The sequence below is a fragment of the Megascapheus bottae genome, chromosome 14 (genome assembly GCF_031878675.1).
Source record: "Megascapheus bottae isolate mThoBot1 chromosome 14, mThoBot2.hap1, whole genome shotgun sequence".
Lineage (NCBI taxonomy): Eukaryota > Metazoa > Chordata > Mammalia > Rodentia > Geomyidae > Megascapheus > Megascapheus bottae.
Window position 1 is genome coordinate 59,704,324 of NC_143522.1, and position 17,467 is coordinate 59,721,790.

Genomic DNA, 17,467 nt, shown 5'->3' on the forward strand with positions numbered 1-17,467 from the left:
ATTCTTCCATAGGAATTTGTCATCAGTCTTTTTTTTTTGTCAGTCCTGGGGATTGGACTCAGGGCCTGAGCACTGTCCTTGGGCTTTCCTCAAGGCTTACCCCTTGAGCCATAATGCCACTTCTGGCTTTGTGAATGTGATTCCAAGGAATGAAACCCAGGGCTTCATGCACGTTAGGCAAACACTCTACCACTAGGCTATGCTCCTGGCCCTCATCAGTCTTTTATTTTCTTTGTGCCAGTCCTGAGGTTGGCACTAAGAACCTGAGTCCTATCCCTGGGCCTCTGTGCTCAAACATAGTACTGTACCACTTGAGCCACAGCTCCACTTCAGGTTTGTTTGTTTTGTTTTGAGTTGGTTATTTGTCATGGGACTTTCCCGTCTGGGCTGGGTTTTGACTGTGCTCTTCAGATCTCAGCCTCTGGAGTAGCTAGGTATGAGCCATAAGCATCTAGCTAGTTTTTTTATATTCAGGTCTTTATGATCCTTTATCTAAGGATTGTACTGTCTTGTATTCTTTTCTCCCCTATGAGAGGCACAGGAGTTATATATTTGAAGTAACAGGCAAAGCATTAGGAATGTGACTTGCTGAGTTAAAACTGAAGAAATGACTCCTGGAAACCAGGGTTCTGTAACAAACTTGGTATAGTGATCATCTGCAGTAACTCACCTGGGATAGAGGAAGTCGTACTTAGAGAGTGGCATAAACAAAATGGAAGTGACTAAGGTGTTTTGACACTCATAAGATGGGTGTTCTCCTGAAATGGAAGTCAGGTACCTACTTTTCTATTCTGCCACACCTTTTCTTCTTGGGGACCAGAAACAGGTTACCTGTTCTGACTAACCCTAAAAATGCAGATGAAGAGGGGCTGTGTTGACCTACTTTGAAAATACCTGTTGCTAATCAGTAAGCTTACTTACTGAAGGCAATGGTTATGGACTCTCATGGCTGTTCTAAGCTATAGCCTAGACTGGGAGTTGACATCTGGATGGTGAGTGTGTGTGTGTGTGTGTGTGTGATGGAGCTTAAACTCAGGGTGCTGTCACTGAGCTCTTTTTTGCTAAGGCTAGTGCTTTACCACTTTGAGCCATAGTCCCACTTTCAGTTTTCTGATGGTTAATTGGAGATAAGAGTCTCACAGACTTTCCTGCAGGGGCTGGCCTTGAACTGCGATCCTCAGATTTCAGCCACCTGGATAGCTAGGATTACAGACATGAGCCACCAGCACCTAGCTTGGATGGTACTTAAAGAATGGGCTGTGGCCACCCATCGGAAACAAGGGGGAAGTAGAAGTATAGGGCCCAGCTTGAATGAGTTCTAGATTCAGTCGCAGTACTACAAAACAATAACAGCAAACACTACAATTGAACTGTGTTTATTAGTTAGCAGAAGTTTAGCTGAAGGCTAAAAGTTCAACATGATGGTGTGGGCATCTCTCCTCTAAAGCCTCCAGGAGAGAATCCTCCCTTGTTTCTTTACCTTCTGACAAATCTATATGATCCTAGGTTTGTGTAGTCCATCTCCAGTCTCTGCTTCACCTTAACATGGCCAGCTATTCTTCTTGTGTTTTTATGTGGCCTCTTCTCACAAGGACTTGAGTCAGATTAGATTTATGGACTCACTCTACTCCAGGGTGAAATAGGCTCAACTATAAATCTGCAAAGGCCCCATTTTCAAATAAGATCACACTTGGAGATGTTGGGGGTGGTTAGTACTCCAATGTATATCTGTTAATGAAGAGAAAGGATCTACAATGAAAACCACAGCAAATGACAGAACAAAAATACAGTTGATTGGAGAAGAAATTATTTAGCCAGTTTTCACTTGCGTTGATTCACATTGATTCTGTTTTAACCATTGAAACAGAAGCATATTCACAAGTTAGCAAATCTACTTTTTAACGACACTCACGTGTTTGTGACATGGATGATGTGTCTAGCATCTTCTGTAAAATGGAAGGCTCAACACTTCTATAATCAAGACCAGAAATAGGTACTTGATAAATATGGGGTTCACAGGCTTCAATGCTTAGCAGAAAGCCTCAGTTTTCATGCACATACTGTTTCCCCCTTCTCTTCCCCCAGGCTACTTGTACTTTCTTCAAAACTAGCATTAACAAAACTACTCTTGATTTTAAAAAATTGGGGTAATTGTCTTATAATTAAAAAAAAAAAGTAAAAATGAAGTGCTGCTCAGGTGGCTCATAGCTGTAATCCTAGCTATTCAGGAGGCTGAGATCTGAAGATTGCAGTTCAAAGTCAGCTCAGACAGGAAAGTCTCTGAGACTCTTATTTCCAATAAACAAATCAGAAAATGCTGGAACTGGCTCTGTGGCTCACATGGTAAAGCTCTTGCCTTGGGTACAAAGAAGCTGAAGAAACTTGGCACCCAGGCCCAGTTCAAGCCCCAGGACTGGTGGAAAAAAAAAAAAAGAAAAAAATAAAAAGGAGAAAGGGGACCTCTGGGGTCAGCGAGGCGCGAGAGCAGCGGGGGGGGGGGGGGGGGGGCGGGGAGGGCGCATGCAGCCCTTGCCATGCCGGGGAACCCAGGCCCCGGAAACCCGGAAGTGTGACACTTGGAGGTCCCTCCCGCCTGCCGTCCTGCTCCAGGCCTCGCTCCCTTCACGTCAGGTTCTGGCTCCCTCCATGGCCATCACTCAGTTTTGGCTATTTAAAGTTTGTACCTGCTTAGCAACAGTATTCTCATTCCTAAAGAGATTAATATGCAGATCTGGCAGAGGAAGAAAATTAAGTGGAGACCAAATCACTTTGCCAACTGCAGTTGATTATTCTTCAGTTCCAAAGCAGACAGATGTGGAGGAGTGGACTTCCTGGGAAGAAGATGCACCTACAAGTGTAAAGATTGAAGGAGGCAATGGCAACATGGCATCACAACAAAATGCTTTGGAACAACTGGAACCTGACTATTTTAAGGACATGACACCAACTATAAGGAAAACTCAGAAAATTGTTATTAAAAAGAGAGAACCGTTAAATTTTGGCATCCCGGATGGTAGCACAGGTTTCTCCAGTAGACTAGCAGCTACACAGGATATGCCTTTCATTCATCAGTCGTCTGAATTAGGTGACTTTGACCCTTGGCAAGAAAATACTAATGCTTGGGAGGAGGAAGAAGATGCAGCCTGGCAAGCAGAAGAAGTTCTGAGGCAGCAGAAAATAGCAGACAGAGAAAAGAGAGCAGCAGAACAAGAAAGAAAGAAACTGGAAAAAGGAAGCACAGAGGCTAATGAAGGAACAGAACAAAATTGGTGTGAAGCTTTCATAACAAATACTCTTCAGATGTCATAGTGCCAGTAGGAGAAGTCTGAGCTCCACAACTCATGCCACATTTGTATGGATTTAAGAGTATTTATGGAATCCAAATACACTGCTTGATTTTAATGCATTCATCAGGCCATTCAGGAGATTCTCCCAAAGTACTTGGAACTCTTAGTGACTGAGACTCAAAAGGACAGAAAAGATGTATGTAACTATTTTCAACATTTTCCAGACATATGACAATTGTTTCCTGGAGAAAAATTATTACAAATGGAATATACCAGTACCTCTCAAGCTAGTGTTTCTAGCTAAATAAATGGGTGTAAATAATTTTATGGTGACAAAAAAAGGAGAAAGGACTATATCAGCTGACTTACTGAAAACTCAAAATTAAAAAAAAACTGCTTGAGTTGGACATCAATAGTTCTTGCCTATAATTCTATCTACTACTTATAAGCCAAGATCTGATAATCATGGAGTAAAGCCAGCCAGTGTAGGAAAGTTTGTGAGATTCTTCATCACTAATTAATCAAACAAAACAAAATGGGAAGTAGAGCTGTGGCTCAAAGTGGTAGAGAACTAGCACTGAGTTAAAAAAGCTTAGAGAGAGCATCCAGGCCCTGAGTTTAAGCCCCATGAATGACTAATAAAAAAAATTAACTTTATAGTTTTGGGGGTCTCAAGTCAATTCATATATTGTTGCATTCATATTAACATTTTTCTCGGTTTAAGAACTGAATTTCTTCTTTCACAATATAAATCTAATATAATGATAAAAGGATAAAAGAGATTCTTCTCTGTAGAACTGTGATAAAAGGCTAATGGCTCAAGCCTGTACTACTAACTACTCAGGAGGCTAAGATCCGAGGACTGAAGTTTAAAGCCAGCCTGGGCAGGGAATTCTGTGATATTTTTATCTCCAATTGCTACCAAAAAGCTAGAAGTAGAGCTGAGGCTGAGGTGGTAGAGCACCAGCCTTGAGCAAAAAAACCCCAAATCAAACCAAATCACCACCACCAACAGAAAGTGACAAAAAGTTTCTACGTAATACACCTGTTTCATCAAGTAAGTGCTACTCACTAGGTTTATATCATACAAACTCTTTTCATGAAGTTCATATTGAAAACTTCAGTTTTCTTCTCAAGGTTCTTAAAGCACAATACTTACCCCTATGTCTGCTTTTTTTGGTCTGTATGGGGCTTGAACTCAGGGCCTGAGTGCTATTCTTGAGCTTTTTCACTCAAGGCTAGCGCTCTACCACTTATGGCCACAGTGCCACTTCTAGTTTTTTTCTGGTGATTAATTGGAGATGAGTCTCACAGACTTACCTGCCTACGCTGGATTCTGAGATCTTCAGATCTCAGCCTCCTGAGTAGTTAGGATCACAGGTATGAGTGTCTACCCCCTCCCCTCCCCACGTTAGGGCTTGAGTTCAGGGTGCTTGGGCACCATCTCTGAGATTTTTTTGCTCAAGAATAAGCAGCTGCAGCTTCATTTTTGGTGGTTAATTGGAGATAAAGTCTCAAGGACTTTCCTGCCAGGACTGGCTTTGAACCTTGACTACAGGCCTGAGCCTCTGATGTCCTACAGGTTTTTCTTTTCTTTTGTTAGTTTTGGGGCTTGAACTCAGAGCCTGAGCTCTTTGATTCAAGGCTAGTGCTCTACCACTCTGAGCCACAGCACCACTTCGTTTTCTGGTGGTTAACTTGAGATAAGAGTCTCATGGACATTCTTGGGCTAGCTCTGACTGGCGACCCTCAGATCTCAGCCTTCTGAGTAGCAATGATTACAGGTGTGAGCCATTCATTGTATTGTTCAGTTTTCCACAGCCATGACAATTACCTGGGAACAACTAGCTAGAGGAAGGTCTCAATTTTGCACAAGGTTTCAGTCTATGGTTATTTGGCCCCACTGCTTTAAGCCTATGACAAGGCAAACCATCAGAGCAGGAGTGGATGGATGAGAAAGCAAAATTGCTCATACTGTGGCAGCCAGAAAGGAAGGTGAAAGATAGGAGGGACTCAGAGATAAGATATATCTGTCAAAATCATACCCTCAGTGATTTACTTCCTGCAAATAGAGTTCCTCCAACAAAATCCAATCAGCTTTGGGCTGTTAGCACCCTCATGATCCAGTCACCTCCCAACAGCGCCACCACCTGGGAATCAAACCTCAACACAGGAGATGTCAGGGGACATTCAAACTCTAATAGTATACCACTGATTGTTATCTTTCCCCATAAAAACTTTAGATAGTATCTTTTTTGCTTGCAATTTGAAGAACTGCAAATTGTAACTGAAAAAACCTTCAGCAAGGAGTGAGGGGAACCTGCAGTAGTGAAAAGAACATCCTTACCTTGATAGAGTTAGGACCAGTTCATTTATGGTCTTCAGCATAGACAGCAGAATCAGACTGACAGGTTCAAATCTCAGCTGATAATACTTAATTCCCTTAAGATCATATTTAAACCAGTGTTATTAAATGAGATGATGCATTTTAGGTTGTATATTGTGTAACTCAGTTTCTAATGTCATGAAACAGAAGGTAATATTTTTGTCATCAACTAACATTCATTACTAACATTCACACAGCACTTTTAGCCCGAATAACTCAGGATGTTATGCCACTAATCGGTGAGTAGAAGTCTTAATCTTTTTTTTAAAATATTTGTTGGTTGCAGGCTTGAACTTAGGGCCTGAGCCTCTCTGCACTCAAGGCTGGTGCTATACCACTTGAGCCACAGATCCAGTTCCTGTTTATGAGTGGTTAAGACAAGAGCCTCACAGGGCTTCAAACCATGATCGTCAGATCTCAACCCCCTGATTAACTAGGATTATAGATGTGAGCCACTGGCACGGAGACAAATCTTAGTTTTAAAATAAGTAAATAAAACAATCATGATAAATAAAATAAAAATTTCCACAAAACCATCCAAGAGTCAAACTTACAAATTATATTCGATGAACAACTTAGTCAAACACTGATCCTGGTATACCAGCCCAACTCAACAACTATTAAGCACTGAACAAGTAATAGAAGATAGGTCTCTTCTTGAAAAAGCAGGGAAAGACATTGATAAGATAATGTTAAAATGCAGTGTTACGTTTATGCACTAAAGGTTGTATTAAGGATGAAGAGAACACAAAGTAGAAAGCAGTTACATTCAATGTAAGATGAAGGTAAGAACTATTAAGTTGTTACCAAGGGGAAGTGACATTTAAGCCAGGTGTAAAAGGAGTGGGAGCATACCAGATAGAGTAAGGGAAAGAAAAGGTAGCCTAAGATATATATTCAAACCTTAGAGATAATTAGGAAGACAGTAATTCTAAACCATTGCAAAGAATGTTCTAGACAAAGGGTTCTTCCAAGAAAAAGGCCAAGTTATAACTCCAGAGAACTGACCTTTAGATTAACCAGCCATTTTTTTTCTGGATAATTTGAAATAGAATACAAGAAAGATAAAGAAAATTAGCTTTATTTATGTAATTTAGAAAAATTGATTGTACTGTTAGAATTTGTCAAATGTTTCCATTCTGAATAATTTACAATAGTATTTTATATAAACATAATAAAATAGAATACATTACATTGCTTTTGCTTGAATCAAAATGTCTTCTCAACTGATCATGCTGCTATCACTTCAAGTTTTGTCCATTTTTTTGTGTGTGTGCTGGTCCTGGGGCTTGAACTCAGGGTCTTGGTGCTGTCTCTGAGCTTTTGTGCTCAAGGTTACTGCTCTATCACTTACGCCACAGTCTTTCTTGCTGGGGCTGGCTTCAAACTCAGATCTCAGGCTCCTGAGTAGCTAGGATTATAGGCATAAGCCAATGGCACCCAGTTAAATTTGTAACAGGGAAAACTTTATTTGCCGTAGTGATTAATTCATAGAGTTTAACACTGAAATGGAAGTAGAGTTAATGATAATGAGCTAAAAATATCATTTAACCAGTATGACTTTTCCATTAGAGGTTTCATAGTAAAATACGTTTTATGTTAAAAAAGTATTTATAATCATTGATGATCTAAATTTATTTTGACATCTGTATAAATCCATAGGTAAACTAACTATAGTATAGATATGACTCTATATTAAACTCATCAATATGAATGAACACAATTGAAAACAAAATTATTAGGAACAAAGGTAACAGAAAATCCACTTGAAAGACATTGAAATAGAGATGTTCTCTTCTATTTAAATTAAGTCAAACTTTAATTTTGTGAACACAATATAAAATAACTCAAAAGATGGTGTTATGATACAGACACCAAATCATCTTCTTTTTTTTTTTTCTGGCCAATCTTGGAGCTTGGACTCAGGGACTGAGCACTGTCCTTGGACTTTCTCAAGGTTAGGGCTCTACCACTTGAGCCACAGCACCCCTTCTGGCTTTTTCTATGTATGTGGTACCAAGGAGTCTAACCCAGGGCTTTGTGCATGCTAGGCAAGCACTCTACCACTAGTCCACACACCCAGCCCCAGACACCAAATCTTCAGTCATGCTGTAGGGCTGAAATTAATTTGTACTATTATACACTGGATATTTCCAGACCAGATTTCCTAAATAGCTTTCCAATTATTTATCTTGCTTAAGAAATACAAGCAAGTTTAATGCTATTACCAAACAAGGCATATTTTTAAATTAGCAACAAGGATACAATGTAAGTGCAGATAACTTACACTAGATTGAAATTCATATCTTTCACAAAGTTAAGTGTGTGTATATATGGATTGTTAGAAGAAATATATTGCACTTTTAAAGCACTGGATTGCTTAGTAAACTTTTGTTTTTGGTACTTTCTTGAAATTCCTGGCAAGAACCTTGACAGCTCTATGGTCTTATTAAATGAAAAACAAAAAACACCTTACAAAAAATAGTGTTTGCTGTCAGCTTGTAAAGTCACAGCTTTTCAAGTTAAAACAATTAAGAAGCCCTTCAAGTACACTTGAATCTAAAATTTCATATTTTTCCTCAAAGCAAAATAAATGATTAAGTGTTAATATAAGGTACTTATTACTAAAAAAGAAAATCAGAGGAAACTAGTTTTTAATTGGATGCTTGAATTCTTCCCAGGGTTTACAGTATGTTTAGAGGATGGTAACTTGACTTTGACACTCTCCTGAATACCCTTTATGGCAGCCTCAAGGCGAGCTTTCAGGGATGGAGTAGAAGCCATTACATTTTTAAAAACTGATGAATATTGAGGCCCAATCTGCATAAGATTCTGCAAGGCGAAGTCATGTAAATTTCTCATTACTGAAGTTGCTGATCCAAGAGCATTCTCATCCAAAAGGAAAGAGATGAGGATGGGCAGAAGACAGGCCACCAGCTGAGAGCCTAGAAGTAAACAAAGGTAAATTTAGAGAAATAAATATTCAACTTGACTTGTACACATTTTCCCCTTAGAAAGCGATTCTGATCTCTTCCTTCAAATTAATACTAGTACCAATGTGTGGGATTAACAGGACACCTGCTTCACTTTTTCAGATGGAATTTTGCTGAGTTACTCAGGCTGGCCTCAAATTCTGCCTCAAATTCCTCCAGAGTAGTTAGGACTTTAGCCCACACCACTGTGATCATTCAATATCTGTCTTTGAAATAATATTGAAAAATCTGATTTTGGAAAGATTCTAAGAAAGTATGGATTTACTGAAGACACTTACGATGCTGCTCTTCGGCAACAGGAACCAATGCTTCCAGGACCTTTATACCTTCTTGAAAGATCTGAAGCTCAATGGTATCTTCAGGTTTTCTTTTGTCTATTTCCTGAAGTTTTTCCACGACAGAAGATGCTAAAGAATAAATGTATGGGTAGGAAACAGTTGGATTTGGATACTGAAAAATGGAATGTAGAAGCTGGTATGTCTTGATTTGTACCTAGCAAGAAGAAGATAAGAATAAACTATAAATTAAAAGAAACTATAAAACAAATGACAGACAAATAATTTTCCCTTAAGACTCTGCAGTTAAAGAAGCAAAGATATTTAAATTTGTTATTATTTTTGCCAGTCAGATCTCAGCCTACTGAACAGCTAGGATTACAGGTGTGAGTCACCAGTGCGTGGCTCAATCAAACTATCAGTTACATTTTTTTTTTTTTTGGCTAGTAAGGGGCTTGAACTCAGGGCCTAAGCACTGTCATTGGGATTTCTCAAGGCTAGTGCACTACCACTTGAGCCACAGCACCATTCCCAGCTTTTTCTATGTATGTGGTACGAAGGAATTGAACCCAGGTCTTTGTGAAAGTTAGGCAAGCACTCTTACATTATTTTTATGTCTATGTAGTTATGTTTATATCTCTAAGACCATAACATTGGGTATCCAAATATTGAGTCACCCCTCTTGTATTGTTTGGATCAAATATCCACCTATCAAGGAAACCATGTGCCTTTTGTTCCTTTGGTCTTGGCTTATCTCACTCAACATGATTTGTTCTAGTTTCATCTACTTCCTAGTGAATGCCATTATTTTATCTTGTCTGGTGGCTATGTAGAATTACATTGTAGAATTACATTGTATATATGTACCACATCTTTTGTATCCATTCATCTGTAGTGGGGCATCTGGGTTGTTTCCATTCCTTGGCTATTGTGAATAGTGCAGAGATGAAAATGGCTGAGCAGGTGTCCTTATCATAATATGGGTTATGATGCTCAGGGTAGATGCCCAGGAGTGGTATGGATGGGTCATAGAGAAGGTCTACTTTTAGTTTTTTGAGGAACCTCCAAACTGCCTTCCAGAGTGGCTATACTAGTTTACATTCCCACCAGCAGTGCAGTAGGGTTCCTTTTTCTCCACATCCCCACCAGCATTTGTTGTTGTCTAAGTTCAGAATATTGACCATTCTTACTGGGATAAGGTGGTATCTTAGGGTTGTTTTTATTTGCATTTCCTTTATGACTATGGATGATGAGCATTTTCTCATATGCTTTTCTGCCATTTTAACCTCTTCTTTTGATAAGTCTCTCTTTAGTTCCTTTGCCCATTTAGCAATTGGTTTGTTGGGTTTGGGGGAGATTAGTTTCTTGAGTTCCCTGTAGATATTGGATATTAAGTATTTGACATATTGATGAATTATTGGTAAATATCTTTTTCCAGTTGGTTGGCTGTATTTCTACTTTAGTAGCTATGTTTCTGTCTGTGCAGAAACTTTTTTTTAAAATTAGGTTTTAAAAGTATTTTTCTTTCTCTTACTACCCTCTACCCTCTCAGGAGAAAAATGATGCCATTCTACTTAGCTTTGTCATGCTAAGAATAGGTATTCCTCAATCTAAAAATAAAAAATGCTGTAGTCAGATACTTCCTGTTGAAGCCAACAAAATCAAAACAAAAGTTTTGTAAGAGCTTAAATACATTCTATTATAATCCTCTCACTGCTAAAGGACACTTACCATAGGATCTTTTGTCTCAAGGGTAGCCTTAAATTTCTCAATACAGCGCTTCTGAAGACATGGGATGGTAGTAACTTCTGGACTGGTAGACAAAATAAACACTGTGATAGCAGTAAGCAGACTGACTTCATCAAGTTCTTGGTGTGTTCCATCAACTAAAGAGAAATAATTAGAATTGATCATACTGCTTTATGTATCTGAGTAAAGGTGTTTTTAATTTGGTTAGCAACATTTTTTTTCACGTATACAAAAATGCAGATAAGACACGCCAATAGACTCTAGGAACATTGGCAGGCTAGATAATGCATGTTGGTAGTGTGAAATTCTGGGTTTGTTTCTTCCCACCACTGCAAAAAAGAAGGAAAAAAAAAGAACTTTGGCAAATATTTAAGATGTAAATATTTAATATGTCAACTTAAAGTTATTTATGATTACAGTTATAACAAGTAACTATAGAGCCAAGAACTAGCAAAGTGATTTTAAGGATGAAAAGTAAAGGCATCAATATATTTACATGTAAAGTTTGAAGTTGGACTAGAGGACAAAGTGAGACTCTCAGAAACAAAAACCGTAACGACATAATAGTTTAAACAAATTCACATTGAGCACTGTTTGTATTATGTAGTCTAAATACTTTACATAGATTAATTCATTTAATTCTCACAACCTAATTAATAGAAACATTGCTGTAATTCCCATTTTATAGAAGATAAACTTAAATGTTCAAAGTCACACAACTAATGTAGCAGTAGGCTAATGACAGACCCTAAGTTAAAACCATGAGGCTATCTCTGACTCATGAAAACTGACAGACACAAAAGTATACTATTTTTTGCTATGATGTTTTGAGGCAATATGCTACAGAACAAAGTTTTCACCTGTTATGATCAGTTCCTCCTTAATTTCTCTCAATAGTTCATCTAAATTCTAGTCCACATTCGAAGCCTTCATTCTCTGATATATCACTATCATACCCTAAGGGTGTGTATATGTGTGTGTGTGTTGAAAGAGGTATGTTTGTTTTAACCTATATAAAACAAACTATTTTTCCACCCTTGCATGTTGTTCTTTTATTAACAGAGGCTTAATTCTTTTAATTTTATTCCTTCCTGCCCACTTATTGATGCTTTCTTTATTACTGCTTCCAATGCCATCTTCCTACCTACCTTTTTCCCTCACAAGTATGAACTTAATAATAGAGTTTCATCTTTAAACATAAAATTCCCAGCCTGGCATCAGGGTGTATGGCTGTAATCCCAGTACTCAAGAGGCTGAGGAAGGAAAATCATGAGTTCAAGGCCAGTCTAGAATACTTAGAAAGACACTGTTGAAGAAGATAAAAGAAGAACCTTCATCTTATACTTTTCATCCTTCTGCTGTTTCTCTTCAACAAGAGGAGTCCACATGAAACATTTCCTTTACTTGACTCTCATTTGTGTGGTAACTCTGAGCTTTGGTAACTTTGATCATTCCTTCTCTATTAAAATTGTTTTTTCTTTAGCTTCTTTGACTGCATTAAAAAAAATCTCCTTCCATCTTGATTTTGGTTCTTTATTTCATGAGCTCCAGTTAGGTAAACTATGATATTTATATAACATATATATGACAAAGGAGGCAGCCATGATATATATCTAAAGACTTGTTTAAGCTGGGCGTGATGGCTCACACCTGTAATCCTAGCTACTCAGGAAACTGAGGTCTGAGGACTGTGGTTCAAAGCCATCCGGGGCACTAAATTCTGTGAGACTCTAATCTCCAATTAACTTCTGGAAAATCAGAAGTGGTGGGGTGGTTCAAGGGGTAGGGTGGTAGCCCTGAGCTGTAGAGCTCAGGGACAACGCCCGGGCCCAGGGTAAGGCAGTAGCCTTGAATTGAAGAGCTTAGTGCCCAGCTCCAGAGTTGAAGCCCCTCGACCTGCAATAACAACAACAAAAAAAGACTTGTTTTTATAATAACTAAACAATACAACAATTAAAAAGATAGCAATTTCATTGGACATAGGAAATAAATAGTGACTTATTTATTGATATATGCCAGGGAGAGAATGAGATTTTTTTTTGGGGGGGGGCTGGCTTAATACAGGGTCTTAACTATGTAGCACAAGGTAGACCTTAACTTTTTTTTTTTTTTTTTTTTTTTGCAAGTCTTGGGGTTTGAACTCTGGGCCTTGGGTGCTGTTCTGCTTAAGTCTAGTTAAGTCTAGTACTCTACACTTTGTACCACAGCACCACTTCCTGAATTTTCTGTGATTAAATGGAGATAAGTGTCTCATGGAGTTCCCAATCTAGGCTGGCTTCCAACTTCAATCCTCAGATTTCAGCCTCCTGAGCAGGTAGTATTACAGGAACCTGGCTAGGATGCCCACTTACAGTTTATTTAAAAAAAAAAAAAACAAACAAAAAAACCTCAGGGAAACTAGGTAGCTTGGCTGGTTATTTATCTAGTAAATACTGAGAATCTAGATTCATCTTATTTTATATTTATAGCATATAGCTTTTGCACATTTTCAGGATACTAAATGTATAAAACTTTCTCTCAGCTACAAATAGATCATACTGCATTTTAAAAATAAACATGTTAGCTGGGTATGGTGGCTCACGCCTATAATCCTAACTACTAAGGAGGCTGATATCTGAGGATTGAGGTTCAGAGCCAGCCCTGGCACTAAAGTCCATGAGTCTCTTATCTCCAATTAACCAATAGGAAACCGGAAGTGGGGTTGTGGCTCAAGGGATAGGGCCGTTGCCTTGAGCTGAAGAGCTCAGGGACAACGCCCAGGCCCAGGGGTAAGGTGGTGGCCTTGAGCTGAAGGGTACAGGGACAGTGCTCAGGTACAGAGTTCAATGACCCACCAAAAAGCAAAAACAAAAACATGTTGCCCTCAAAATACCATTCCTTTTATTTTTGTGAAGGTACTCAGGTTTGAACTTAGTACTAAGCCATAGTACTTCGCCTTAAGTTTTTTTTTGCTCAAAGCTACAGATCTCAGGCTCTAGAGTAGGATAGGACTATAGATGTAAGCCACTGGCACCCAGCTTCCTCTTACTTTTGAAAACAAACTGAATAAATCTTCATAAAAGTCTTATTTACCTGGATCCCAACAGTCAAGAACTGTTGTTAAAGCACTTCGGAAAAGGTCAGTCCAAGCAGTGTGGCTCTTTTCAGCTCTGGCCATAGGGGAAGATAATATTCCTTTCAAAGCCTGTAGGGAAGCTGCAGCTGTGGAAGATAATTGGCCCCCAGGCAACTTCACAGCAGTTTCTCTGAGCACTCCAATTGTGAGATACAATACAGTAGGGAGAACTGAGATGCTTCCTGTAAAAATGTAGATCAAAGATTTTAACACACACACACTTTCCTTCCCCCAAAAGGCATCAATGAGGAAAATGGTGGCAGAGATATCTCATAAGATTATTTTCTTGGATCTCAAAATGTAGCTCGGGGACTTGAACTCAGGGTCTGGGTATTGTCACTAAGCATTTTTGGCTCAAGTTGTAGAACTTGAGCTACACATATTAGGCAAGTGCTCTACCACTAAGCCACATTTCCAGCCCTGTTTCATTGTTCTGAGGTCTGATTTGATGTGGCAGTTGGTAAATCTACTCTATACTTACTATGTAGCCTAGTCTGGCCCCTGAACTTGTTATGCAGAGGAGGCTGTTTTCAAACTTCATGATCCTCCTGCCTCAGCCTCCCTAATTCTGAGCTAACAAATGTGTACCACCATGTCCAGTTCCATTTTTACTATGAAGATGTGCAATCTAGTGGTATTAAGTATATATATAGTGTTGTGTAACCATCATCACTACTATCCACTTTATTTATTTAATTTATTTACCCACTTTATTTTATTTATTTATTTAATTTTGCCAGTCCTGGGGCTTGAACTCAGGGCCTGCGTACTGTCTTTGGGCTTTCTCAAGGCTAGTGCTCTACCACTTGAACCACAGCATCATTTCAGGCTTTTCATGTATGTGGTACTGAGGAATCAAACCTGGGTGTTTGTGCATGCTAGGCAAGTAGTCTACCACTAGGCCAAACTCTTGGCCAATTTTTAAATTTTTTTTAAATTATATTTTTATTGTAATTAATAGAAGGGTTACATTATATTCACCAGATAGAAAGTGCATTACTTAACAATCATTGCTACCCCTTCTCATGTTTTTGTCCCCATTTCCCTCCCCCACCCCTTCCCCATCCTATTTCAAATAAACATACATACAATATATCAGATAACAAGGTAAGATACTGTAACAATATGAGATAACCAAGGGACAACAAAAGACATGAGAAATAACATGAGTACATTAGGAACAACAGTCACACCTTATGTGGCTTTTGTTTCTATATCTTAGAAGTCCTTTCATTTAGCCTCATTCTGTTTGGCCTTATATATCTAGGTTTTGCCCTTTTGTAAACCTCTGCTAGAAGAGTCCAATTATGAAAAATGAGGGAAATCATTAAGCCTATGTTCCTTTGAGTCTGGCTTACTTCACTTACTATGATTTTTTCCCAAGTTTTTCCATTTCCTTACAAATGGGGCGATGTTGTGTTTTCTGATGGCAGCATAGAATTCCATTGTGTATAAATACCATATCTTGTTGATCCAAGAGGTCCTGGCCAATTTTTTAAAATTTTATTATCAGGGTGAAGTATAGAGGGATTACAGTTACATTTATAAGGTAGTGAATACATTACTTCTTGAACACTGTTAACCATTCCTATGTTTTTCTCCTACTTTCCCTCCTACAGCTCCTCTATTAAATTTTTAAAAATTATTTTTTTAAGGAAGTGGCACTGTGGTTCAAAAGGGTAGGGCGTTTGTAGCTTTGAGCTGAAGAGCCCAGGGACAATGCCCAGGCCCAGAGTTCAAGTCCTACAACTGACAAAAAATTATTTTTCAATAAATTTGTTAAGAACCTCTATTTAATTTTTAAAAATTATTTTTTTAAGGAAGTGGCACTGTGGTTCAAAAGGGTAGGGCAGTTGCTTTGAGCTGAAGAGCTCAGGGACAATGCCCAGGCCCAGAGATCAAGTCCTACAACTGACAAAAAAATTCTTTTTCAATAAATTTGTTAAGAACCACTCAAAGTAAGTATGAAAAATTGGGCAGGGCAAGGTGGTAGACTACTGTAACCCTAGCAATGCAGAGGCGGAGGCAATGGGATTTTAAGTTTGAGACTAAATTGAGCTATACGGGAAGACACTATTAAAAAAAGGCTTGTGGACACTGAGTTCAAGTCACTCATAAAGTTAAAGGTAAAATTATCAATGAAATGATCCATCAAACAAAAAGCAGAGTGTATTTATTTTTTACCCTCAATCCTCTAATAAACACTTTTTTCTGCCACTCTTGTGTGTGATAACAAGAAGCCTAACTTTAAACCGAAGGCTGAAGTTATTAGGCAAAAGATAGTTATCAACTGTTCAAGACACATTTAAACAGAAATGTGATTATCAATTAATAAGTCATCTATTGAGTAGATGAATTTATGGCTAGATTTGTAGAGTATGAAAGTTTAGTTGGAGCCAAGTGCCAGTGATTTGCACCTGTGAGTCATTTCTTAGCTTCTAAGAAGATTGACAGCTTAAAGATTACAAGGTGAAACCAGGGGCAGGAAGGTCTGTGATACCTTTATCTCCAATTAATCATCAAAAAGCCACAAGTGGAGCTGTGGCACAAGTGATAGAGAGCTAATTTTCGAAAAAAAAATCTCAGGAACAGCACCTAGGCCCTGAGTTCAAGTCCTAGAACAAGCACATACACAGACACTGACACACAGGTATACATACCTCAGTTGGAAATATATAAACATTAACACTTTCTATCTATAAACATTAACACTTTTTTGTGTGTGTGTCAGAACTGAGTACAACTCCATTTAAGGCTTTTTGCTGAAAACTGAAGGTAAGTCTCACAAATTCTCTTTCCCTGCATGACTTTCAATCGTGATCCTCTGATTTCAGCCTCCTAAATAGCAATGATTAAGTATGAGCCACTGGCTCCTGGCTCCATACATCTTTTACGTGTAGTAATCAGTTGAATATAATGCATTTATATGCTAGGTAAAAGCCATAAATCTACACATAGAAATAACAAACATATACATGGACAATGAAAATTCAGTATGAGGTAGTTTTTAGAGACTTTACAGATAAGATAGGAGTAAAACTATGAAGGAAGAAAAGATTTAAAAGGGAGGGAAGGTATGGGTTATTTCAAATTATGTAACAGCATGGACAACAGCATAGGGCAAGAATGAATGTGAAGCCTTTTGGGTTTATCATTTGCACAGACAGAATGAGCAAAACACAAAGCATTCAGTAGAGCCAGTGGGTCACATGTATAATCCTAGCTACTTAGGATGCTTAGATCTGAGAAGCATGGTTTGAAGCAAGATCAAGCAGGAAAGTCTGTGAGAATCTTATCTCCAATTAACCATCAAAAAGCTGGAAGTAAAGCTGTAACTCAAGAGGCAGAACACTAGCCTTGAGCCAAAAGCTCAGGGACAGTGCTTAGGTACTAAGTTAAAGCCTTAGGACTTGCATGTAAATAAAAAAAAGAGGTAGGGGGAGGGAAATGGGGACAAAAACATGAGAAGGGGTATCAATGTTCGAGAAGCAATACACCCACTACCTGATGAATTTAACTGTAACCCCTCTGTACATTACCCTGACAATAAAATACAAAAAAACAAAAAACCCAAAAACCCTAGTAGACTTAATTTCAGACAGAACAGGATATGATGACCAGTTTCTGTCATCATGGAAGTGGGAAAAGCCTATTAAGTAATA

General features: G+C 38.5%; 1 protein-coding gene and 1 pseudogene across 4 annotated transcripts in view; one reads left to right on the forward strand and one right to left on the reverse strand.

The window, feature by feature from the left end:
* Positions 1-2,646: 2,646 nt before the first annotated feature.
* LOC150055392 (receptor-binding cancer antigen expressed on SiSo cells pseudogene) lies at positions 2,647-3,286 on the forward strand (annotated as a pseudogene).
* Positions 3,287-6,738: 3,452 nt separating this feature from the next.
* The window catches only part of Heatr5a (HEAT repeat containing 5A), a 110,179-nt gene continuing 99,450 nt past the window's right edge, over positions 6,739-17,467 (reverse strand). For all 4 annotated transcript variants that reach the window (XM_090345353.1, XM_090345354.1, XM_090345352.1 and 1 more), the window contains 4 exons: positions 13,763-13,987; positions 10,673-10,827; positions 8,945-9,158; positions 6,739-8,618 (listed from right to left, as the gene is read on the reverse strand). In XM_090345353.1, coding sequence (XP_090201479.1) covers positions 8,311-8,618; positions 8,945-9,158; positions 10,673-10,827; positions 13,763-13,987 — 902 coding nt within the window. In that variant the 3' untranslated portion in view covers positions 6,739-8,310. The remainder of the gene's footprint in view (positions 8,619-8,944; positions 9,159-10,672; positions 10,828-13,762; positions 13,988-17,467) is intronic.